Consider the following 27,787-nt stretch of genomic DNA (forward strand, 5'->3'; position numbering starts at 1 on the left):
TTGCCTTTATATAGGTGCTTATTAGGATATTATTAGCAGCCCATTTTTAAACTGAGATGTAATCAACATATAACATTGTATTAGTTTCAGGTGTATAAGGAATATATATATGCATATATATGTATATACATATATCTATAGTGAAATGATCACCACAGTAAGTCTAGTTAATCTCCATCACCAGTCATAGCTACAAATTCTTTTTCTTGGGATGAGAAATTTTAAGACCTACATTCTTAGCAACTTTCAAATAAACAATACAGTATTGTTAACTATAGTCACCGTTATGTACATGACATCTCCAGGACATATTTATTTTATAACTGGAAGATTTTACCTTGTGACTACCTTCACCAATTTTGTCCACCTCCCATCTCCACCAATGGCAACCACCAATCTGTTCTCTGTATCTATAAGTTTGTTTTTGTTTTGTTTTTTTTAGATTCCATAGCATCCCATTTTTAAGGCTGTTAAAAGAATTAGTCCAATGGAACTTCTTGATACTTATGTCAAGATGTCATGGAGAAAGCTATTCATTGCATCAATATGATGCAATGAGTGAGCTCATTTTCATGAAGAGTCCCAAGAGAAATTCCTACTTGACCTTGATTTCAAGATTAATTGTCCTTAACTGAGTCATCATTTCCTTCATATTGATTTATGAACACTGAGAATTGCGCAAACCTGGAAGTTCTCTAGCACAGTATGTTTAAGACGTATTGCAAGTGATTTTGATTATTAATATTAATGTAATGAAGTTTATAAATTATGTACTTAAGGAATTAGAGAAGATTTAAGGATATCCTATGACTATGTCACAGTCATTTGAATTCCCATGTATTTTCCTCTTGAGTGGCAGAGAGAATAAATAACAAATAGCAAACTGGCTACAGTTGGGTCCCTCTGTCCTGTAAGTTGAGGCAGAGAATACATTGGGAATGTTACTAAATCTGATCAATTTTCCATTTTTCTAGCCAAATACATAAACTCAGTAAAAGTCACCTGTTCGAGGTCACGGGGGTGGTAAATGAGGATGGAGCCCAGATTCAAGCCCAGGTACCCTGGTTCCAGAACCTGTGCTTTCTTTTTTTTTTTTTTTTTGCGGTACGCGGGCCTCTCACTGTTGTGGCCTATCCCATTGTGGAGCACAGGCTCCGGACGCGCAGGCTCAGCGGCCATGGCTCACGGGCCCAGCCGCTCCGCGGCACGTGGACTCCTCCCGGACCGGGGCACGAACCCGTGTCCCCTGCATCGGCAGGTGAACGCTCAACCACTGCGCCACCAGGGAGGCCCCCCTGTGCTTTCTTAACCACTACAGTTATGTGTCAGATTGAAACACACGTTGTCAGAACACGTATATTAATGTTAATGCTCGGAAATTTCAAAACCCAAATATATTAACAGGCTCCATTATTACATGATCAAGAAGGGATTAAGTGTGCAATGAAAATAGTGCTAGGAAATAGGACAGAGTTATCTATTTCCTTTCCAGCCTCCATGTCTGCCTTCACTACCCCCTTCAAACTTTCTGAATTCCATCCATAAACCTTCCTCCAGAGAAGTAGATTGAGGATGGAAAGAATTTATATGGCTTCTCTCTTCTTTAATAGTATGCAGAGGTATAATCCCATTAGGGACATCAGGCAGGCAACAGAATTTTCCTTTCCTTGGAAGGAAAAATGAGTAACTTTTGCTCAAGTTATGTTGGGCAGGTAACTTTTCACTTCCTTTTCCTTGGAAAGAAAATCATGACAAAGTTATTTCAGGAATGCATCAGATCAACATATAGTCACACCCAACGAAGCAGCAAATGACCCCTAATAGCTCGTGAATTTTAGCTTGTATTTGTCTGCAAAATAAGGAAAGAAGATGGATATGATGAGCACTAAGTAGAAGCTTCTAAAGTGTTAGGAAACGATTTCTGCTGTATTATAATAACAGTTGAAACCCTGGTCAGAATCAAAATAGAGACTGAACCTTGAAGTTCCAACTGAGAAAGAGATCTTATAAAAATCGATTATTGTGGGCTTCCCTGGTGGCGCAGTGGTTAAGAATCCGCCTGCGAATGCAGGGTACACGGGTTGGATCCCTTGTCCGGGAAGACCCTACATGTCGCGGAGCAACTAAGCCCATGAGCCACAACTACTAAGCCTGCGCTCTAGAGCCTGAAAGCCACAACTACTGAGCCCGCGTGCCACAACTACTGAAGCCCGTGCCCCTAGAGCCCGTGCTCTGCCACAAGAGAAGCCCCCACAATGAGAAGCCCGCGCACCGCAACGAAGAGTAGCCCCCGCTCACGGCAACTAGAGAAAGCCCGCGCGCAGCAATGGAGACCCAACACAGCCAAAAACAAAAACAAATAAGTAAATAAATTTTAAAAAATCAATTACTGTAATTCAATACAACACTGTGATCTGAACATGAAAGGGGGTCAGCTTGCTTCTAGGACATCCACACAGATCTCCAATCTGTTCAAAAACCAGCAGGACAGATCCGTCCAAATCCATAGGCATGCTTGCTATGCCCATAATAACCAACAAAGTACAGTAAACAATTCTTTTCCACTTTACTCAAGAAATTCCATGCCTCTTATTGGTATTTGAATTAGTGGAACATTTCTTATATTTTATTTTATTTATTTATTTTCAGCTGCGTTGAGTCTTAGTTGCTGGCGCGGGTTTTCTCTAGTTGTGGCGAGTGGGGGCTACTCTTCGTTGTGTGCGGGCTTCTCATTGCGATGGCTTCTCTTGTTGCAGAGCACAGGCTCTAGAGCGCAGGCTCAGTAGTTGTGGCACACGGGCCCAGCTGCTCTGCAGCATGTGGGATCTTCCCAGACCAGGGCACAAACCCGTGTCCCCTGCCATGGCAGGCGATTCTTAACCACTGCACCACCAGGGAAGCCCTATTTTATTATTTTTAAACTCATCTCTCACTTAACTTCTTGGCTTCACTGTGCTGATTTTCATTAAGTTCACTTAAAATTCCAAATTAAATGCTCCCCATGTGTCATTCACTCTTCTAAGCACTTTAAATACAGGAACTTATTTGTTCCTCTCCCAAAATCTTATGAAACAGTGACATTATTCCTTCCACTTTGCAGAATTAGAAATCTAAGCATAGAGAACATGTGTAACTTGTTCAAGGTCATCTGGGTGATAGTAGATGACAGAGCCTCTGCAATTAGGTGGTGTCCACAGATGGTTAGATGTTATGACTTCGCCTTGATATATCATACAACCCTTCCTGATAGGACATCGAGATGCCCATTATATACTGTTCAGTAAATCCACTACCAAGGCACCATGAGGTTTATTTGTTGTCACTACTAAGCCACTCCTATCCCTGACCTAAATGTTACCATTAAAGGAGGACTTGAGGGTAAAATCAAAAGGCATTCCCCTCTCCATCCCATAAACTCTCTTGCAAACTCTCTCTGTGGACTCAAACAAAGCAAAAAATACTTTTCTCACTTAAACCTTGAAACAGTCTCCATTCAATAATTAATATGTCCAGCCTGGTCTATTATCCACATGCTGACCATTAGCTGAAGTCAAAGCTGTGGGCCAGGACTACTGCAGACCAGAAGCCTATCCTGGGGAAAAAAGGCCAATCTGCTTCCTTTCTTTTCTGATTTGAGCTTCTGTCCGCCTTACTGTCCTTGCCGCTGACCTCTAGCCACACACTCACCAGATGCCCTTGCTCTTCCAGGGTGTGAGAAAGGTAGGGAAAGAAGAGAGACAGGAGGAGCAGGGAATTTCGTAGCTGTTTAGAATTGTTGTGAGCTGGCATTGGTTTCCCCTGGCCATGGCAGAGTTTTAAAGTTCACTCTCTCTCACGCGGAACTCTGTGGCTTGTTGGGAGGTCTTCATCACCCAGCTGTCCCCCAGCTCTCATCACTTGGTTTCTCTGCCTTGTCTGGCTGGTTCCTTGTGGCTGCCCCTTAGGTCTCTGGTTCTCAGGAGTCTGTCATCACACGGGCTTTCCCTGTTGGGGTCTCACTGCCCCTCTGGGAGGTCCTTTATGGCAAAATCCGTTTAGGAGAGCTCCAGACTAGTTTTCTATTTCTGCCCACATCTTGTCCCCTGGAAACACACACCTTTGATTTTTATTTGATAAGAGTCCAATGACTTATAAAACTACAGACCTCTATTCTGTGCCCATAGTCAGGTTCTTGTCCTTTATGTTTTTTCAGGATGAAATTCTACAACAGCCCACTGTGTTCCGCAGCACCAAAGGACACATAACAAACTCTTGTGATTTTTTTTTTTTAAGCTTTTCTTATTTGGTTTGAAGTCAGGGGGATGCACATCAACTACGGTCTCCTTGTGTGGCTAACAATTAAAATCAGTTTCCCCCAAAGTTTCTTTCAAGGAATTTTCAGATTATCGAACACTATTTACAAAGACAGTAAAATCTGATTGCTGAGTTCATTTACTCACAGCTCTGTGTTCAAATATGGACCAACTTGGATGAACTTTGGCAACTTATTTAACCTCCCTTCCTGATTTGTAAAATGTGATAATAATATCTAGAGATGTTTTAAACATTGACAAAAACGTGTGTAAAGCATTTAACCCAATATCTTGGCACATAGAAGGCACTCAATAAACTATAGGTATTATCGTTAAAAAAAATCCTTAATTTTTTTCCACAAAATATCCTTTGAGTCACTCCACTTATATATAGTCATTGAAAGACTAAGTGATTGGCTGCAGGTTGGAGTCTGGAAAAGTTAGAGGTGAGAAATGCCCTGGGATTTCTGGTCTGTGGTTTAAGATCCGAGTCATGTTCATTGATGCTTAACTTCTCATGCATTTGTCCTTTTTCATTTGAGTATTTAAGACACAACCACATTGGTAGACCTCAGAAAGATTGTCTAGCTTATATAATTGCTCACAAATTAAAAGTCTTTCCTGAAAAGTTGAAATCTCCATACTAAGTTTTCCAATGAGAAAATATTTGAAAGTGGTTTGAAAAGGTGGAAGGAAAAAATTAAATAAGGCATTATTGTCATCACTCAAGAGCGATGGGAAGTTTCCTTTTGTATATTTTTTTATTTTTTGGCTTGGTTTTTGGTGATGATAACAATTATTTTTATAGAGAGTTTATACAGGTAGTTCTCATATTTTAGCATTTCAGTTTCTATTCTTAATCAGAAGAAGTACGTTGGAATATATATATTTTTTTTAAAGATTTTTTTGATGTGGACCATTTTTAAAGTTTTTTTTCAATTTGTTACAATATTGCTTCTGTTTTTTTTCTTTTTGGCTGCGAGGCATGTGGGATCTTAGCTCCCCAAGCAGGGATCAAACCCCGTACCCCCTGCATTAGAACGTGAAGTCTTAACCACTGGACCGCCAGGGAACTCCCGGAATATATTTTTAAGTTTGAAAAAATAAAGAATTCAAATTTTAAATGAAATGTTTAGCTCTTTGCTCTCAAATTAATTTCCATTTTCCCTTGCCAAAGTGGAAGCTGTGCCTTTGTAAATCTCTCTGGCGAGTAACACTTCTGTAAGGATATGGTACCCAAAGATAAGAGATCAGAGTGGAAGTAAGAGAAAGGAATTGAGGAGAGGAAAAACATACAAGTGAGGATTACAGGGATATTGTATAAGGCATCTCTTTGCTCTGAAACACGTTTTTATTGTTTTCAGAAACATTAAGGATACTTTTTCGCTGATGATGTCCTGACAGAGTGAACATTCAATCCCGTGGGCCAAAAGGTTAAGGAAATAATAGGAAATTTACCCTCATATGAAATACTCACCCCTACTCCATCCCCTCAAATATCTGAGTTCTTATTGTTTACTTTCTTTCCAATGTCTGAATCAGTGCTGCTAATGTGTAGAGTGGTTTCCTACGAAATGAGTTGCTGAAAATTTAGGCAGCAACTGAAAGCAAGTAATCCATGATCTGGATAATTAAATTCTGGTACTTTGATAATCCCAAGAACACGCCAGAATGAGGATAATGACTGAGTTGAAACTGAGATGGCTTTTTTGCTCCTCTCTTCATGTTAGATTTATCATTTATCCTAATCTGAAAATGGCGAAACCAACATTACTGCTTACTGAGTCACTTACTGCTTTGAATGATTACAGACCTTTTTGAAGCTAATAATGATAATAATAGCAACAACAATGCCATCTCTCTAAATATTTTTATTATTTACAAATAACTTTTCCATACATGATTTCATTGATCGTCACAACAATACCTCTTGGGATAGGCAAGAATTTATACTGCCAATTAACAGAAGAAGCAATTGAGACACAGTGATGTAGTTTGTAACGCCCAAATTCACACAACTAAGAAGGGATGAATTTAAATTAGTACCCAAGTTTTTCCAGATTCTAATCTTATTCCATAAGTGGGAAATTATCATATATTTCAAATACTCTGTCCTGTGTGGTTGAAATACACGAGGGACCGGGAAACTGGCTGTTTGAATTGCTCTAGTATTCCCCACGAGAGCTACTACAGAGCAAAAGAGAAAATCTAGTGACTCCATGGAATATTCTGTTTACAGAAAGTATAGCTATAAGTTGTAACTGCAGAGAATTTGCCATTCACGTGACACAGACAAATGTCTCTTTTCTCATCACCACTCTCAGATATTAAATGATGAGTCATAAAAAACCTATAAAAATCCATACAATCCAATAAAAGAAAATAATTTCCTGATATGGAAATAAAGCTGAAGACTAGACACACTGATCAATCTCAGGAGGCCGAGGTTTTTTCATGGAATACTTGATGCTCATAGTCTTCAAGCCACCATGATTTAGTGTTTTGGCTGAGAAGCTGGGAAAGGTGCAGCTGCAGTGCTGTTTACTTAGTTCAAATGTTTTCCAAGCTCTGATTTTTCTAGTTAATGTCCCCTGCAAAAACATCTCTGACATTTCCTATGCCTGTATTTGCTTGAATGAATGTGGAGATGCAGAATCACTCCACTTCTCAACATGTTTTTCAAAGAGTAAAGGGGAGACTGCCTTGTGTAGAAAGTTCTGGACCAATCTGTTTTGGCTACGATCACCCTGCAAATTTTATACCTACATTTGTAGTGGTCAAAAAGCCAAGACGTAGATGTAGATAATGATTCTGTATCCTAAGAAGTGTTTCACTTTTTCTAAAGGTTTTGATTTTTTTATCAGAGCAAAGTTGTAGACTATAGAATATTCTAAAGAACTCTCATTATAGCTGTGTAAGGAGATTAGAAGGACTGGTTAACCTAAAACCCCTGTATCATGGAGTATGAATGGCCAAAAGTTCTTTGCAGTAACCCCCACCAAGTGGTAGAAGCTGTACTCTTTCAATCTGGGTTAGCTATGTGACTTACTTTGGCTGATCAGCAAACAGAGGCTTAAAAAGTGCTTGCTTATTGGGGGTTGCCCTTTCTATCTGTTGGAAACCTTTTGCCATTAAATGAACAAGCCCAGGCTAGCCTCCTATAGGATGAGAAACCACTTGGACACAGGCTCCAGGCAGTCCAGCAATCTCAGCTGTCCCAGTTAAAGCTCTAGACATGTGAGTGAGACCATCCTTGACTACCCAGCTCCAGCAGGGCTGGTCCAGATCAGAAGAAGAATGCAGGCAACTCATAGAATCATGAGAAATAATAAATGTTGTTTTAGGCTAAGTTTTTGCACAGTTTTTTGCATAGTAAATGCTAACTGATAAATATTCACACACATCCCAAAAGGAAAATAATTTAAAAGTAAGCATTTGCTTAAAATGTCCATACAAAACAATCCACAGAGTCAATGCAATCCCTATTGAAATTCTAATGGTATTTTTCGCAGAAATAGAAAAAAAAATCCCAAAATGGTATGGACTCATGAAAGAACTTGACTAGCCAAAGCAATCTTGAGAAAGAACAACAAAGCTGGAAGCATCACACTTCCTGATTTCAAAATATATTACAAAGCTAGAGTAATCAAAACTGTATGGTACTGACATAAAAACAGACATATAGATCACTAGAACAGAATAGACAGCCCAGAAATAAACCTACACAATATGGTCAATTAATTTACAACAAAGGAACCAAGAATATACAACCAGGAAAGGATAGACTTTTCAATAAATGGTACTGGGAAAATTGGACAGCCACATGCAAAAGAATGAACATTGACCCCTATCTTATACCACACACACAAAATCAGCTCAAAATGGATTAAGGACTTGAATGTAAGACCATAAAACTCCTAGAAGAAAACACAGAAGACAAGTTCCTTGACATTGGTCTTGGTAATGATTTTTTGGATGTGACACCAAAAACACAGGCAACAAAAGCAAAAATAAACAAGTGGAACTGCATCAAACTAAAAAGTTTCTCTACAGCGAAGGAAACCATCAACAAAATAAAAAGGTAACATACTGAATAGGAGAAAATATTTGCAAATCATATAGTTGATAAGGGGTTTATATCTAAAATATATAAAGAATTCATACAGCTCAATTCCAAAAATCCAAATAATCCAATTAAAAAATAAGCAGAGGAACTGAATACACATTTTTCTAAAGAAGAGCAACAGGTACATGAAAAGATGCTCAACATCATTAATCAACAGGGAAATGCAAATCAAAACCACAATGAGATATCACCTCATACCTCTTAGCATGGTCATCATCCAAAAGACAAGAGATAAGTGTTGGCGAGGATATGGAGAAAAGGGAGAAAGGAAGCCTTTGTGCACTGTTGGTGAGAATGTAAATTGGTGCAGCTCCTATGGAAAACAGTATGGAGGTTCCTCAAAAAATTAAAAATAGATCTACCATATGGTCCAGAAATCCCACTTCTGGGTTTATATCCAGAGGAAATGAGAACAGGATATTGAAGAGATATCCTGGTGGTTTGATTTCAGTACTCACCTTTCCTGAAAAATATAACCAGTCTTCCAACTTACTGTTAGAAAGATCCCAAAGATTTGAAATCTCTTTTCTCACTTCTGGACCGTGTAATATAACAATAACAAAAGCTATCATTTATTAGGCACTTACTGTATCCCAGCTACTGTACTCAGTGCTTTAGATGCATTATCTCAATCGGAGCCAGGAAGACTTTATTCTTCCCATTTTCTAGTTTAAGAAACTGAGGCTCAGAAAAATAAACTTATCCAAGATCCTACAGTAAGTGGCAGAGCAAAGAGTCAATCCCAGATCTTTCTGATTCCTAACCATTTTAATTTATGGCTTCCCAAGCCATTTATTACTGCTATGAATAAGTTTAAAATAATTTTCCTGGAATTTAATGAATGGAAAAGTCTAGAGAGGTATAAAAAGCAGTAAAAAGTTTGCAGAAAAAGGAGACAGAAGATATGATGATAAACTTTACTTGCTTCATAATTTTACTTCTATTACTGTTTCTTGGTTAAAGTCCCCTTTGTTAAAGAGTCTATTCTCCTACTACTCACTGAAAATACCAAAAGGCAGTGATGGCGTATGAAAAATTATCGTCTTTAGACCATTATACAAGTATGACCAAACTTGTACTTCTCTGCCGATCAAGGAAACCATATTACCACCGAAAAAATCTGATTGTTTCATGCATACACACACACACACACACACACACACACACACACACACACACACACACACACAAACACACTGCCCCACTTCTTCTTTCTCTCCCTTCTTCAATATAAATTCTGAGTATCCTTTTGAGTCAATGCATGTTTTTTTTTTTCTTTCTCATGGATAAACCCAGTGGGAACCCTCACAGTTAAGACAAGCCGTAATTTGGAATTCTTTTGAAGTAAGACTCCTGAAGTCTTTTGACACTTTGTGAACATATCCTTCTGACAACCCTGGTTTGTTAATAGCATTGGGAAGATTTTTAAAAACAGCAACAACACAACAAATCAAAGCCTCTTTTTTGAGCTGTGGCTATCGCGATTTATAAAGACAAAAACAAGTTTACCACTTCTGAAAAACTGTACAATACTTTAAAGTTGTGAGGAGAGAAGAAAGCTGTCAGACATGATTTCTGACAGACAATGACACACAGACAGATGTCTCCGAACCATGATGTAATATAATGCAAGGCCCCAAGAACAAAAAGTGTCCTGTCTCAGAGTAATCACTTTCCCCTGGGGAGTGAGCCTAAACAGGCTTTATCTCTCCTTGACAGGAAACCCAAGGCACACATCCAGAGAGTTCAATTACATAAGTCTAGAAGACTGAAGAGAATGACTGAATTTACCTTGGAGAGAACTTCAAATTAAGAGAGGGATAAAATGTTTAAGAGATGACATCCATTCTTTGAAACTCAAAAAGAATGGGTCTGTTGAGACATCTCTCATAAGAGGGTACGTGGTTCATAGCTCTTTTGAATATAGCAAGTATTATCAGGTATATTAAGAAGATAAGTTGACAGCTTCTTCATGTAAATGCCAATGTTCATGAATCTCTAAATTAGAAACCATTTACTCAGTTCCAGTTCTGAGTTGACATGGAGTCATTTACGGTAGCATTGGTGGAAGGTTCTAGAATATAATAAGATTCATGTACAGCTCTTGTTCACATATCTAATAGGGTCCATTCTCAGGGGTGAAGAGCTGTGCTCACTTAACTTTCTTTTGTCCTATCCACACTGGAGAGATTCTTCCCCTTGGAAACTGAGCGTTGGCCCATGACAACCTGCCTCGCTCGCCTAGAAGATGGTCATGCACAAGGAGAAGGGAACTAACTTTACTCCATAGAAACTCTTCCTTTCTTGTGAAAAGGCTCTACATACTGTTAAGTAATAGAAGTAGGCTAGGCCAGAAAAGAGACAAAGGGACAAAAGAGACAACAAGACAATAGAGAGGAGAAAAAATAAATGAAGGACAATTAAAGAGATCCCTCCTTAATTACTTTCCCTAAAGACTGGTATTTGGCCCCCTGTTTTGGATGTGAGCTGGGGTCTCTGGAATTTGACTTAATTTGGGAGAAAGTAAAGTTAAGTAGACTGTTTCTGCAGCTCCACTTCCTCCTTCCCATGCAACTGCCAACCTACACTCAATAAAAAGGAGATGATTATTTTCTTCCTTTTCTATTCTAAAGCACAAGGAAGTAAGAGCAATTTCACTAGCACTCACTAAACACCTGGGAACAGATTCATTTGCCACATTCGCTGTTTATTAGCAGTGACCTGGCTTCAGAGAGAATGATCAGAACAGGTAAGTTTGGTGTAGGGAGATTCAAGAAGAAAAAATTCCAAATGTGTGGTTTTCAGTAGAGAAAAGAATCTTGGATAGCCTCGGGGGAGAGGCAGCACGGAGGCCTATGGATAGAGAAAAAAGGAATGCTGGTCACTACTCAAAGCTGCTCTTCAAATTTCCCTGGTTTGGGGCTCCTTGAGATGCTTTGGAGAGAAAAAGCAGTATCTATAGGTTGTTAAAATTTTTCTGAAACGGCAAACAAAGCATGGTGGCCCTCCTACTGCATGGGCGACGTGTCTACATCGAATTAGAATTCAAAGCAAAAGGCAATTAGAACAGAATCCTTGAGCATGATTTTTAATTGTCTGCACGGGAGACTATCATCACAATGACAGTTGGTACCATGACGGATAAACACAAAGTATTGAAGCTCAAAATTAATCTTTTCATGTTGTCACAGAGGAATTTGCAACTGTGCTCAATGCATGTTAAGTGTGCTGTGCTTTGAGACAAACTTAATGGAGGATATCTCAAAAAGGACCAAGGATTTGGGCTCTGGGTTACATAAAGCAGTCACAGCAACTCAGAATCACTAATGGAGGGGGGATTAATATCTGCGGAAGTGGAACAATGAAAGTATATTTGTCTCAAGGGATACCCTTCAAGAGTCTGACTAATTCTACACAGTACAGCTTTTTTTCACTATTTGTAGAACATCTGGTGGGTGATGGCTTCCTCTGGGAGGCAATACATAGAATGACAAAGTCAAAAAAGAACATTGTGGTCAAAGCCTCATTTTATAGGTTGGGAAATTGAGGGCGAAGGGACTTAGCTAAGTTCACACAAAACTAGTCAAAGCCTGATTAGGTACCAAAACACCCAGGTCCACTAGCTCTCAATTCAGCTCCCTTTCTGGAGTTGAATAAGGATACAAAATTTCAGTTACACAAAATAAATAAGATACATAAGTTCTAGAGATCTACTGTACAGACTAGTACCTAGAGCTATCAATGTACAGCTACACTGTATGTATGTATATGTACAATGTATGTATGTATACATATGTATGTATACTTTGCATATTTATTAGTAGAGGAACTGTAACGAGATGAAGAAAAACAAACATACAAATAAAACATAAAATAAACAGAGAATACTTTTTATACCACACTGTGTTCTTTGATTATATATCCTTCCTTTAAACATCTACCATGATTCTTTTGTTCCAAAGACGGTACATTTTTTTCTCTTTTAAACTGTGGTAAAAAATGCAAAAAAAGTAATAGATAAGTACATATTAAGCATACTTTGTATACTTAAAATTTGCTAAGGAGATAGGCCTCATGTTAAGTGTTCTTACCACTGAAATAACAATGATGATGATAAAGGGGGCGGGAGGAAACTTTGGGAAGTGATGGCTATGTTTTGGGGAGGTGATGGTGGTAATGGGTTCACATTGTATAATTATGAGTGTAAACTTGTCGAGTTATACACATTAAATATGTATACCTTTTTACTGTCAAACATATCTTAATAAGGTGGGTTGTTTTTTTTTTATAGAAAAGGAACATTTTGGAACATCTACTCTGTGCGAAACACAAAGTACTTTTCATAAATCTCTCTTTTTTTTTTTTTTTTTTGTGGTACGTGGGCCTCTCACTGCTGTGGCCTCTCCCGTTGTGGAGCACAGGCTCCGGACGCGCAGGCTCAGTGGCCATGGCTCACGGGCCCAGCCACTCCGCGGCATGTGGGATCCTCCCGGACCAGGGCACGAACCCGTGTCCCCTGCATCGGCAGGCAGACTCTCAACCACTGCGCCACCAGGGAAGCCGCATAAGTCTCTTTGATCCTTATCACAACCCTATGAAGATGAGGAAGCTGAGGCATGGGAGGTTGTGATTTGCTTATGACTATATCACTCATGGAGAAAGTGCCTGGAGAACTTAATCTTCTGATTCCTTTCTCTCTTCTTATCACAGCACCATCAAGAGGGGGCGGTCCCGGGCATTTGCGCACCAGAAAGGGGCTATTGCGCACCAGAAAGGGGCTAGAGCTCACACCACAAGTGCTAGAAACTGTGGTTTCCTTAGGTGACGTGAGAGAACAACAGGAATTCCATGTGACACAGAGGAGCTAGAATCAGCGTGGAGATGGAAGAGGATGAGGCTTCACAGGGGAGATGAAATCGAAGGCACTTGCTGGAAATGGACAGCGGTATCCAGAACAAAGCACACGTGTTTCTCAAACTCTGCCATGTTTAGGAATCCCCTGGGCGTCTTGTTAAAATGCAGATTCTGACCTAGTAGGTCTGGGTGGGGTCTGAGATTCTCCATTTCTAACACATCCTGGGGGGATGTTGATGCTGCGGGTCTGCAGACCACACTTTGAGATCCAAGGCTCTGATCGTTCTTTTTCGGCGCCTCCAGAAAACTGCCGCCAGTAGCTCACTTGCTTCTAGTGTTCACCTTCATCCAGCTGCTGCCAGTGGTTGCTGCAGTCTCTGAACTGGTTGTATGAGTTGGTTTACTATTAACAAAGGGGCAGGTGGAAAGTGGAGAGTGACCATTCCAAGGTCAGAGCAAGAGGAAGGGTTCCGAACCCCGGCCAAGAGGTCAGTTGGCCATCAGGGACTCTGGGATGGTAGAGTACCCCTCACACGGTGCAGATACACCTCCTCACGCTGTAGAGGAGTTCGGGTCCTTAGACTGGTAGACCACAGACCTGGCTGATGCCTCAGAGAGTCAGAGAGAAAGTTGTGACGCAGTAGTTCCTAAATTATGAAAATCTGACAAAAACTCTGCATATTCATCCCAGAAAAATGCACACACACATAACATTTTCCAGATAATTGCAAGGTATGAATAGACCCCATGAAGCTGGTTCATGACCCCAAGGTTAAGAATGCTGCCCTTCGACTCTCAGAACTTGTGTTTGGAACCCCACATCCCAGAAGAAATACAGAGAGCACACATCTATAAAAATAAAAACAAGTTTCATTGAAGTGCAATTTGTAAATCTTTAACCACCTATTTAAGAAATAGTCAGGGCCCTCCTGTCTGTTTTCATCTCTCTGTGCATTGTTAATACCCAAACTCCACCAAGTTTTACGTTTAAAAAAATGTGTAATTGTTTTTTAGTGTCTCCTACTTGACAAAGCTTCACAACCAATTAGAGAAATAAATCGGCCTAATGAATTAATTATTAAAATCCACCTCTGCTGTGGGTGATTGGTGAAGCTCATGCATATTTAAAGCACCCCCCAACACCTCATCCAACAGTCTAAAACAGAACCTGAAGAGGCCTTCATCTCTGATGATCGCCAGGTGATGACAGAAAATTGCTTTCAGGCTTCAACTGCATGAAACTCCAATTACACAGCACGGGAGTGCAATGGGAATTTCTATCATCTTTTAGGTATCCATATTGAGACCTAATGCATGTGATTTCAAACAAGCGAAAGCATAAGCAAGGGTCTGTTTAGCCCACTCTGCAATGTGGGGCTGTATCACTAATAGGTCAGCAGGTAAAGGAGAGACAGATGTGGATGTGAAGTAAGGATCCTACAGATACCGGGGCTGGACGAGCTACAGACATTCAGGAACTGGCAAGAGGGACAGCTGTAGTGAAGGGACACTGCACTTGGGGTCAGGAAGTTGGGTCCTAGACCTGGTTGGCTGGTTTGCTTGCTTTATAAACTTGGGCTAGACCCTTGACTTCTTTGAACCTTAGTTTCCAGATCTATACAATAGGGATAATGATACCTAAATCTTAGGGCTGTTACAAGGACTCCATAAGATCACATGCGTAAAGTATACCTGGCACGGTATCTGGTGCTCAAAAATGGTAGCAATTTAGCCATACAAGGGAATAAAGCACTAATACCTTGTGGATGAAACGTGAAGACATTATACTAAATGAAAGAAACCAGACACAAAAGGTCGCCTATTGTATGATTCCATTTATATGAAATGTCCAGAACAGGCAAAGCCATAGAGACAGAAAGCAGATGAGTGTTTGTTGGGGGCTGGGGGGACTGCTTACAGGGCGCAGGGTTTTTTGGGGGGCCACGAAAATGTCTTGGAACTGGATAGGGGTGGTGGTTGCACAGCCCCGTGAAGGTACTAGGCACCACTGAGTTGTATACTTTAAAACGGTCACTTGATCTTCTGTGCATACGTGAAAAAAATAAAAATTATAAATTTTTTGTTAATAAAAAAAAAATAGCGCTTGCTCATCTGTTTCCCCACACGCTACAGACCAGCTTTCTCTTTCAGAAAAAAAGGAAGGGCCACGAACCTCTATGGTTCCTTGCAGTTCTGGCATTTTCTGACACGGTATGTCCTTAATGAAATCCTTCTATGTATTAAGTCCTGTACTGGTGGCCAGAGAGACATAGAAAAAAATTGAAGATGGTTCCTGCCTTTAGAAAGTGTACTGCTAAGTAGGCAGGAAGAGACAGACCCATGAGTTATTTGAACAAGTCAAATAAAGTCAGAACCACACCAGGGCTGCTTCAGAGGAGGTGATGCGTATAGGGTAGGATGACAGGAAGAGAAGGGAGGGCACTGTGGGGTGTATTTAGGCTAGAGCCCCAAACTGGAGACGATTTGGTCAAGATAAGGATGAGAAGTTAGAAATAACTTATGTGATATCCTTCCAGATTGAAGGATAGCAGACAAAATGCATCAAGTACATTAATCTTAACTGCATAATTCAATGACTTTTATATTTGTATATATCCTTGTAATCCCCACCCATGTCAAGACATAGAATGTCTCCTGTAAGAAAACATGTAACCTTTAAACAAGTCAAATTATTAAAACCTACCAGTTCTTTTCAGTAATGAAACTATATTCTATAGCATAGCCTTATATAATCAGGGATGTAATTTATGTAATGGTTTTAAATAAACCCAGGGCTAGAACTTGTCGTGCATCTATTTTGAAGGTTTATGTGACCAGGCAAACCGTAACCCACTACATTTTTCAACATTTTCCCAAACTCTGACACTTCCTTCCTCCTATGATTTTGGGAGCTCTCTTATGTAATCTAGGATTGACAGTAAAACAAGCGATGAGGCATCTTCCTATCATGCTAAATCCCAGGACATCTTACAACTCACAAAATAATCTAGGAAATCAGTCTTGTACTGGACATGCTACAGAAGCAGTCTTGCTGAATCCATAGCCATTTCAAGTGTTTCTTAGGCAGAGGAGCACCTAATAGGCAAGAAGATGGACAACTGACACTGAGCCAGCCATTTATAGTCTGGGCGGCAACCTCAGAAGCCTGCTGCTTCATGGGAATTCTCCGTCTGCTACCCGAGGGTGACTGGGCAGCCACACGTGCTCTTTCTTGAGGAGTCTGAGTGAGACTCACAGAGAGAAGGGGCACACAATAGAGTGGGACAGGAGCAAAGCAGCACAGAGAGAAGGAAGTAAGCAAAAACCATAACAGGGAAAGGAGGCAGCAAGGAGGTAGTTGAAGGTAGAGGGGGAAGAAGATGCATTTAGTGAAAGAGGCAGAGTCGACAGCACAGAGGTATGAGCAGGGCACGCCAAGACAGTTACTATTGGGTCTCTCTGGAGAAGACGTTGGAATTGAAGCCATCGTCACCTCCCGACAGAGGAAATAGCCTTCCAGTTCTGCAGCTGCCGACACCTCTCAGGGATCTGTACCAGAAACTCCATCCACTGAGAGAATCTAAGTGCCTCCCCATTTCTTGAAACATGAAGGAGCTTCACACAAATTCCGTCTTACATGAAATTCAGTGACAGCATCTTTATAAATGCCCGGGGATACGGAGGGGGTGTCAGGTCTTTAGGAAAAGCACTATGAATTATTTTAGGGAAAAAATAATGCAGGAACAAGGCTAAATTGTCACAAATTAGGGAGCAATTTTAGCCCTCTTTTAAAAATTAATTATCAGTGAGAAAAAATGAGTTTAAAATACCTAGATTTTGAAATGTGTGTACCTTATGAAGAGAGAAATAATCCGAGGGAACATTTCATTTTTAACCCAGATAGATTTCATTTGATTAGCTCTGTTCCACAGCCTTCAAAACCAAATCCATATAAGACTTAGGAGAATTCTTGAGAAGCAAATATGACTAGCCAGGTGATGGAAGTAGGCTGTCTAGATACAGGTTTTAAGTAAATCCAGTTCATTTAGTCCATATTTTCATCTTTTAGTATTAGGGTCTTTCCAAGGGTGAGGCCTTGGACTTGAACACCAAGAAGATAAGAATTATTTTAAACTATATTTATTGTTCTTACCATTAGTCAGAAGAATAAGCAAATCATAAGGTTTGCTACCCACGAAAGACAATGTTTGATAAACTTTATATTTGCGGGGAGGGATGGAGAAAAAGTTCTAAGCCATAGGCCTTTCCATCTGTATCTGATCTTGTAAGAGCAATTGAACTATAACGCTTATTTAAAGCATCTTTTCTTTTTTTTTCCTCCAAGAAAGACATCTGTCTTCACATCTACCATTTGATTAGTCTATATTAGTTCTCTGGAAGGAAAGAGAAGTTTATACAAATGGAGAAATTAAAACATTCCATTGTATGAAAAAATCAATCTCAATTCTTGGGAACAGTTTTGTTTTGTTTTGAGTAGAGTTGGCACATAGGTTTCACGTCTCATGCCAACTTGGGTTAATGCATAACGGCTGCCAGAAGTATTGTGTGGAGAAAACTTGGGGTTTCATCAAGGTTGCTCAGGGCAAAGTGCCGAGATTGGTGAGTGGTGCCTGCCTGGGTGGGGAGTATTGGCTATTCCTGCACTGGGAGGGGCTTCCCTTCTTTTCATGTGAAAGACTCTAAGTAAATATCAATGATAGCTTTTATTTTCCCTATTGCTAAAGCAATCCCTGTTCACTGTAGAAAGTTAGAAAATACAGATAAGTACAAATAAGACAGCAGAAGTCATCACCATTCTATCACCTAGAGAGATGACAACACTGATAGATATCCTTTCCCCTTTTTCTGTCCACGTATTATTTTCTAAAAAAGGGGTTGTGCTTGTGTAATTCTGTAACCTGATGTTTTAGCCTTGATCATATCTCATGAAAATCTATGACATTTAAAATATCTTCCTTGTTTTCTATTGTACCAGTTTTATGTAGTTAATCACTCTTCCTGTATTTTATGATGGTCTCTAACTTTTACTATTTTAATAACCCCAATTCCATGAAATTTGTATAGCTACATCTTTTGGCACCTACACGATTATTACATCAGGATAAAGTTTCATGAGTGGAATTGCTAGATCAAAGTGAGTGCAAATTGGTTTTGATGTGTATTGATGAATAGCCCTCCTGAAATGCTATAAAAATTTATTCTCATCAACATTTTAAAAGTTGAAAGTATATTTTTAAACGTGCCCAAAGACCGAAGAATACTAAGATTTAAGAGACTGATAAAGAATTCTGTTGTATAGATTAGCAATTAGCTCTCTAAAAACTGGTTCCTGCACACGTGATTACAATGAATCATTTTTATGTCATGTCTGGAACTATATGGGTAACGAAATACGTTTTTTTAAAACACAAAGGTATAATGGAAGAGTTACCTGCTTGTCATGAATATTTTGACTCATTAGGTGGGTCAGGACTTGGTACTGAACTCTACTTTGAGATGTCGCAGAGAAAATAAGAACAAATTCCCCCAAATAGGAAAAGCAGAATTCTACAGTGAGATCCCTGCTTCCAATATGACCTGGTATATAAATTCAAACCAAACCAAACCTGTTAAAATTATGGAAGCAATTCTGTAGCCTAAATGGAAAATTCAATCTCTGAAGATTATACTTGTAGACTGTAAATCTCCGTAAAATAACTGAGGTTGAAGTGTGAATATCTAATATATTTACCCTCACTCGAACAATTCAACAGACTTCACTGGGCAACAAAATTATGCCAAACACAGTGGATGAAAATACTATTCAGACATGGTCTCACCCATTAAAGCTTATCACAAGGCTATTGGGAGAACATCACATAAATATTTGGGGAATCAGAGTAACAAGTACTAGGATACATGTAAGTAAGTGCAAGACACAGGGATGAGTGGAAGCAACACGCTATGCCTGTGGAACATGACTGAAGGCTTTATAAAGGATGAATATTTTAAGACAGATTCACTAGGAAGACTGTGTTGGTGTGAGATTTTTTTTTTTTTTTTGCTGTACGTGGGCCTCTCACTGCTGTGGCCTCTCCCGTTGCGGAGCACAGGCTCCGGACGCACAGGCTCAGCGGCCATGGCTCACGGGCCCAGCCGCTCTGCGGCATGTGGGATCTTCCCGGACTGGGGCATGAACCCATGTCCCCTGCGTCGGCAGGCGGACTCTCAACCACTGCGCCACCAGGGAAGCCCTGGTGTGAGATTTTTGATCAGAGTTTCTGCCGGTTCTTTGTAAGGATTTCACATGCCTCTCTTCTCACCAGTCTACTGACAAACTGAAATACCTGAAATCACACTGATCAACAGCCTGCATCTACCCACTGTCCATCTTTCCTCAGTTCCTTGTGTTTCCATGGGTTGACACAATAATTAACATTGTGAATTATTATTATCGTGGAGAATCAAACTATCCAATGCACACTAGTCTCTCTCCTGGTTTGAAATTCTCCAGAGAAACACTGTCTACCTCTTTAATGTCATCAGCCTGGGAGAAGAAAAGAAACTGGCATCAATAAATATTCTGATTTTTCTTTTCTAGTTACTATCATACATACACAACTGCTTTTAGAAAGATATGGTTAAATAATCCAAATATTAATCATTCACTCACCCATTCATGACCTACTCATTGGGTACCCACTCTGTCCTAAGCACTGTGTGAGGTTTTTTTTAAAAAGCCCATCTTCACAAGATAATTAAGCGCTGGAAAATCTGAGCGCACACATGTGCTACAACACCATCTTGAAGGATCAGACTCTTCATGTTTTGAGAAAAAGAGATTTGTTTGCCAAAATACTGTAGCATGGGAAGAAAAAATAAGAATCTTTGTGTTTTTAACCACAACAGCTGTTTTGAAAAAAAAAGTCATCATAAAAATAGTTAAGTATGGAATGGTAATTACTCAACTTGTCATCTGATTGCTAGATTAAAAACTACAGATTTGTAATTGCAGTTATCATGCAAACAAATTCACAGTTCTGAAAATATATGTCCTACTGGCTGTGTTTTTTAAGGATAGTCATTTTGCCCAGGGAATCTGATGTATGGTAAGTATGTGAATCATCCTAAAGATTGAATTTATAGCTATTACTAGTGCAAATGTATAATGCAGACCTGATTTATAAAATTTGTTGACTAAATAATACTCTATAAAAACAATTTCTAGTATTAAAACATGGTGTATATAGCACAAGCCATGTTTTTAAAAAGACATTAAAAAATCCAATTAGCATCGGTTAAAATATTCCGTTAGCCACATTTCTGTTATATAACAGACCAAACCTCTATATTCTATTACATAAACGTTCAAAAGATGTGAGATGATGTCTTCCAGGAGCCCTCGGTGTTGAGGATCAGTTTTGAGCTGAGAGGATCTATAACAAAGTGTAGAGGGGAAATGTGTAGTCAACTTCAAGCTGCGTCGAAGAAAAGCGCTCTCACTGGAGTGCTGAGACTAGTGTCTTGGATCTAAGAGTGCGGGGCGGGGGGGACCACATATAGCTCTATTCACTACCCACAGGACCCAGAGGGGAGTAACTCATGGATAAAAGGAGGACAGCTGAGGCTGCTTGCGTGGACACTCAGCCATTGCTTACTGGAGATGAGTTTACTCCGTAGTTAGGGTTGACTTGGGTCGTTCTGAGTCTCTGAATTACTTTAAATGCACGGCCAACATGTCTAGAATTCAAAAGGGCTGCAAGCACAAGAAGGCTGAGCATGACCGGAGTTAATCTTTTAAGGGGGTCACAGTAGTGCTTAGGTTGAAGTCCAGGTGCAGCCTGCAGACGCGGCATGAGGGTCTTAACCTCCCTTCGCCTGGGCATCTTCATTTGTCATATGGGGATGTTGTTTCTCCTTTCTTGGGGCTTTTAAGAATTAAAGTGCCATTTTGGAAGTGCTGGATACAGAGTAAATATTCTACAACTTAGATATCATTACCTTGAATTCTTTTTGATCAATCATTAGAAGAACAACTGTGCCGCTACATTAACTGCCCAGCCAATCTCAAATAAAGAAACAAACCAAAGCAAGATTTTCAGCAGTTTATGACTACTTCTGAAAATGTGGAATGGGGGCTTCCCTGGTGGTGGTGCAGTGGCTGGGAATCCGCCTGCCAATGCAGAGGACACGGGTTCGAGCCCTGGTCCAGGAGGATCCCATGTGCCGCAGAGCAACTAAGCCCGTGTGCCGCAACTACTGAGCCCACGTGCCACAACTACTGAAGCCCATGTGCCTGAAGCCCGTGCTCTGCAACAAGAGAAGCCACCGCAGTGAGAAGCCCGCACACCACGACAAAGACCCAACGCAGCCAAAACTAAAATACATTAAATAACTAAATTTATATTTAAAAAAAGAAGATATGGACTGGTTACCACCACCTGTGTGACACCACTAGATCTTACTACCTCCGGCCTTTTCTGTTTCTGTTCCCTCCCCCACCCATTCTTCTCCCTACCTAGGCCTGTAAACATTGTTTTATATTAATCATACATGCACAGTCATAGTGACTTAGACTTATAACTGAATAATACTTTAAGTGAATCAATAAATATGAACTGAACAAAATGGAATAAGAGTTTGAATCACAAATGTAGGTCAGTTGGGTTAATTTAGATGTATTAGTTTTAATATTTAAATTTCATGCATGTCTGGGAAAACGTTCTTTGTCTCCAGACACCCCTTTGGATAAAACAATCGTGAAAACAGCAACGGTAGCTGTGGGCTTTGTGTGGAATAAGGCACATCCTGAAAACACAACTTCTTGTCTCTCTGATAATACTGTGCAGTGGAATTTTTTTCCAGAGATCAAACAGTCCAAATGATCTGAAGTCAATACCACAGTATCAAACAGGCCTGACACAGCTGAATAAGCATGTGAGGTTAAAGAGTGGGTTTATTTTATTAGAAAATTAAAGCCACTCTGCCAAATTTTAAGTGGTATTTCTTTTTTTAAAAAATAAATTTATTTATTTATTTTTGGCGGTGTTGGGTCTTCGTTGCTGTGTGCAGGCTTTCTCTAGTTGCGGTGAGCGGGGGCTACTTTCCGTTGCGGCGCACAGGCTTCTCATTGCAGTGGCTTCTCTTGTTGCAGAGCACGGGCTGTAGGCACGCAGGCTTCAGTAGTTGTGGCGCACGGGCTCAGTAGTTGTGGCTCGCGGGCTTAGTTGCTCCATGGCATGTGGGATCTTCCCGGACCAGGGCTCAAGCCCATGTCTCCTGCATTGGCAGGCGGATTCTTAACCACTGAGCCATCAGGGAAGTCCTTAAGTGGTATTTCATTTCTCCTGATAACCTTCCGGATTCTGGTGAATTACATCACTCACAAATTAGAAAAGTTTTATTCACTGCTTTCAATTCTATTTTTAAAAAATAGAAAACAAATGACAAAATAATAAGACAAGGCAAAGTAGAAAACACACACACACAGAGGCACATACCTAAGCTCCCTATCCTTGAGCTTAGAATCTACCAGAGGAGATCGAACGTATGCATGTGACTGACGAACAAGGAAGGACATTGAAAATGATACGAGAAAGACACAAGAGGTGGCTGTGGGAGCAGAGCAGAGAATCAGAGACAACCTCATAGAAAAGGTCCTATTTAAGCAGTCTTCGAAAGATGGAGAACATTTTAGCCGGGAGAGGAGGAAAAGGCATTTCATGTTCGAAAATGTTAGCACACACCAGAATCACCTGGAGGGTATATTAAAGCACAGATTGCTGGCTTTACCTTCAGAGTTTCCGATCCAGCAGGTGACAGGTTGGCCTGAGAATCTGCATCTCTAACAAGTTCTCAGGTGCTCCTGATGCTTCTGACACAACGCTTGAAGGACCACAAGCAGACGCACAGGGATGGCCCAGGTGGAATATATTCAGGGAGTCACGCATCATCTGCGCTAGCTGGAGTGTGGGACATAGTAGATACAGGTAGTTGAGGTCAGAAAGTAGAAGGCATTGAATGCTCGGAGGGACCACTGAAGGTTTTTGAGCGTGGGGTAGGTATGGCCATTTCCCATTTTATAACTGAGGAAAGAGCCATTCTTTATAAAGTAGTGGGTTCCAGTAAAAGCTTGTAGGGTTGGTTTAAAGGGAGGAAGTCAGAGAGGTGCTTAGTCCCTAAGGCAGGGGACAAGGGCCTGAACTAGGATCTGGAGACTGAAGAGGAAGGGAAGGGGTATCAGAGACGCCACGAATGCCTCCTACTTGACTGGTAATTGATACAATATGTGGCATGAAAGAAAAAGGGGCATTAAAACTTTCTTCTAGATTTAAAGCAAAGACAACACTGCTCTCGTGAGACTAGAACAGGAGCATATCCGAGAGAGAGGACGGCAGACTTAGTCGTACAGATGTAGAAGATGGAGGCCCACGTAGGTTACAAAATGCAGACTGGGAACTCAAAAGATGTGTATTTGGTACTAAAGCCTTGAGACTGGACAATATTGCTAATGAAGAAAATATATAGGGAGAATTGGGACTAATATACAACATGGAGATGTATTTAGTAAGGGGAATAGGAGATTGGGAACTTGGGATTTGGGAAGCAGGAGATGGAGAAGAACACAGCGTTATGAAGCCAAGGGATGAAACTGTAGTCAACAGTGGCAAATGCTACTAAAACTCAGAGGGAAGCAAATGAGAGGCCATTCACGCTGACAGTTAGTAAGTTATCGGTGTCTTTCAGAGAATGACATTGTGGGGGCTGAGGTATGAATAGGAGGTGACCAAGGGGAGGGTTTTAAGGGCTGAAGAGGGTTGTTTTAAGAGAATGTGAGCCAGAGTTTCAAGTGACACAAGTGTTTCATGCTTTTAGAAAAGTGAAGTATTTGAGGCCCTTTGACCTCAAGCAGACCAGATCATTTAAGAAGAGATTTATTTTAAAAAGAAGTTGAAGAGTTTGACACCCCCAAAAGCACTGTTAAATAACTTCCATGTAACACAGTAAATGATGAATGCCAAGTGTGATATTTTCAAGGCACAAATGAGTCATTTCCTCCAAGATAAAATTTTCTGACTTAACTAACAAGATAACAATAGATTTACACCCAAACTTTACAAAAAAATCTTAACAAGCCAAATCCCAAACAATCCATGTATAACCAAAAAGAAAAATTCTTTTTCTATACATATGTTGAGGACAAGAGGGGTGAGATTCTGAATGTCATGTGAAGTAGTGATTGCTGCTACTGTCCAATTCTGTAGCAAGAACCATGTAAATTAGGATAACATTTTTGAATAAATTCCCTGTGAAGGTTGGTGGGCCCGGTCAGAGTGAGCAGCGCAGGTGTGAGGGAGGAAGGGAAGAGACGGGAAAGACAGGCCAGCCCTGAAAATCCCGCCACAGCCCTCCCAGCCCTTAGGTTCCACTCCTGGCTCCAGAGTTCCGTGAATTACTGAGTGCAGCAGTGTTGACACATACAACTTTCAAATAAGAGAACACACAGAGAAGTGATCAAACAATGGGACCAAACAGAATCAAGCTCAGCAGAGCACAGATAAGACAGTGCAGCTTGTCAACAGATCACAATTTAATACACAAGCTTCGAAAGGGCAGCCTGATGTTTTAACATGTGTGCTCATCTTGATAACATTATAGAATGTCTCCTCCTCCCTAAAAATGCCGCAGGTATGACATCTTCACGTAAGGTTTTTATTTGGCCGCTCTTATCACCCAAAAGCAGAGAATGGATTTAATTGATTTTCTTTTTAAAAAGGGAAAAAAATACCCCAAACTTGTGGTCACTTTAAAAACTTCTCCTCTCAGAATAAAATGGTAGAGATGAAGCTCTCGGGTGTGATGGGGCTTTCCATGGGGAAGGTCATCAAGTTTAGAGAGGTAATCAATTCCTTTGTGGTCAAGTTTAAGATATCACATTTCACTGATTTTACTATACATAGTTTAAAAAAAACCATTTTAACACTTAAGAAAGTAGGATGCATCTTATAATTGATCTGATTAAAAGGCACTGTATCACGGTTTAACTGGTTTTCTTTTGGGTGGCATGGTACATCCTACAACTGATGGCATTGCAGATTCAGTGAAACAAAGTATACGATTTCTAAATTTCCTAGAATCACTGCATCAGGCAGGTCAGCTCTAATACTGCTCCTTTTTAAAATTTGTTTCTTGTTCTGCTTCTATTTTAGCTTAGCTGTGTATTCCATTCGCCAGCACATAAAAATGATTAATTCTTTTGTACTTTTTGTTCCTAAGATTGCTTATTTCTTTTACATTATCATAAATTGCTAATGAGGACTATAAACTAATGAGCACTAAAAATATTTATTTCTTTCAGTAAATAAGTTAGGCTGGAAATAGAAAAGTATAGGTAGAAGTTAGTATCTATCAATACTCATCAACTTTGGCATTAACTGGCTACGTAACTTTTACCATAATTACATAAAATAACACATAGCTCATTTTTCCCATGATTTTAAGGGGTATATGAATCCAAGGGGTTATATGAGGTTAAATAATCATACCAGAAACTAGAAGTTATGTTGTCTCTATGCAAGTCCATTAATTTGAATCCCATGAGGCTACCAATATGGTACAAGTAATGCTAAACTAGGATATCAAAAGGTTAGATCCGACAATTTATTAACTTCTCAGGGGCTTAATTCTTGATTCGTATAAGCAAAGATATTGGCTTAAATGTTGCAGAAGAATCTCATATTTTAGGATTCTGGGATATTGGGAAAGAACTGCGGCAGAGTTTCTACTTCGCTCAATAAAGCTTTATTAAATAGTTCTCATTCACAGAAGGTTTTTCTTGCTTTTGATCTCAAGTTTGCCCAGCTTAATTTAGCCTCATTAAGTGCAACCAAATCTCCAGATGAACTCTAAGGTGCCTTACAGTTTTAAAATTCCAGGATTCTGCTAAATGCTTCCTTCCTAAACTTCTACGGACTTCTTAGCTCCTTTTTTGCAATTAATTCCTTCCACTTCTGCCATCCATGCCCTGGCACAGCTGTCCGCCAAGCAGAGAGGATACCTTGTTCATTTTTATTTTTATTCTTAGGTGTGAACCCCTATAATTCCTTTTGCGGCCTCATTCTGAACTCGTTCTCCTTTGCCTACGTTCCTTATGAGAAGGAAATGCCCAAGCCATACGCTCCTGGGTAGGTGAAATCTGCCAACATCTCGTCCAAGAGGGCATGTGGCCTCAATCCTGCAGCCTAGACAATCAGTCCTGTGGCCATGCTGACCATGTCACTAATATGACATGCACAACTGAGCTTTATCACCAAATTAGACTGTGTTTTCCCGGGATTCATCTGTACCCATCTTTTCAGTCTTTTGTACATTCTCCCCTCTAGACTATTATCAGAATATATTAACATGCTCAAAATCTTTCTCCAAATTACTTTACCAGTACAAATTATTAATTTAAGTCACACAGTTACACTTGTCGTTAGCTTCAGTATCTTGAACACAGAATTCAAAGGCCCTAACGTATTCCAATATATGATTACTGTACATTATCTTGCCAGTAGTTTCACCTAATTTTTTAAAACTATTATACTAAAAAATTTACTGCCACAATCCACTGCTTAGAAACTGAGAACTGGAAGGGACCCAGGGAAATGAATTACTCAAATTGACTTTTAAACTTTAACTCAATATTTTCTAGATCAAAAAACTCCCTCTCGGGCTTCCCTGGTGGCGCAGTGGTTGGGAGTCCGCCTGCCGATGCAGGGGACACGGGTTCGTGCCCCGGTCCGGGAAGATCCCACATGCCACGGAGCGGCTGGGCCCGTGAGCCATGGCCGCTGAGCCTGTGCGTCCGGAGCCTGTGCTCCGCAACGGGAGAGGCCACAACAGTGAGAGGCCCGCGTACCGCAAAAAAACAAAACAAAACTCCCTCTCTTTGTTACGACTGCCCTAATGAACTACACGTATTAAAATTAGGAATCACTCTGTTGACTTTAAGAGAAGAAACAATGGCATACAATAAGACAAAATCAATTTGTTTCTCTTGAGCCTAGGAAATGTTTGCGCAAAATACCAAAAGGGTCAAGTCAGTATGCCTGAATGTGTTACCCACTCAAAAGTCTTCTTCTTAGGTTGTAACCTTTTGGTGAGATGCGCAGACTATGAGATTTTTCTCTTGCATGCATTGAATGATAACCCATGGATTTACAAAATTAACTCCAGGGATTTATAGCCCCTAAAACTCATTCTAACCAAAGAAAAGAATAAACATCCCGCCTGGAGACGGTCAAGTTAAGGAGTTTAAATTGTTTCTTTGTCACTGCTTCTTGCTTCTTTGTTCCTTCTTGATAGAGTAATAGAATGAACATGGGGTTGAAGGTCAGAAGACCTGAGTTCGAGTGCTGTGTCTGTGGTTTATTTATTTTGGCACTCATGTTTTCAACAATTAAATGGAAATAATAAGAATATTTTAAAACTTGCACACAGAGTTGATGGAAAAATTAAAGGAAATAACGTA

At 40.1% G+C, this 27,787-nt stretch overlaps 1 protein-coding gene across 3 annotated transcripts in view; it reads right to left on the minus strand.

The window, feature by feature from the left end:
- The window catches only part of LOC132527706 (phosphatase and actin regulator 1-like), a 281,505-nt gene that overhangs the window by 167,354 nt on the left and 86,364 nt on the right, over positions 1-27,787 (minus strand). The window contains exon 3 of one of the 3 annotated variants that reach the window (XM_060163685.1): positions 20,587-20,708. The exons of the other annotated variants lie outside the window; for them this stretch is intronic. Within the exon in view, the coding sequence (XP_060019668.1) occupies positions 20,641-20,708 (68 nt within the window). The 3' untranslated portion in view covers positions 20,587-20,640. Of the gene's footprint in view, positions 1-20,586; positions 20,709-27,787 lie in introns of those variants that run through there. 3 annotated transcript variants of the gene reach the window in all.

This window comes from Lagenorhynchus albirostris, chromosome 10 (genome assembly GCF_949774975.1).
Source record: "Lagenorhynchus albirostris chromosome 10, mLagAlb1.1, whole genome shotgun sequence".
Taxonomy (NCBI): domain Eukaryota; kingdom Metazoa; phylum Chordata; class Mammalia; order Artiodactyla; family Delphinidae; genus Lagenorhynchus; species Lagenorhynchus albirostris.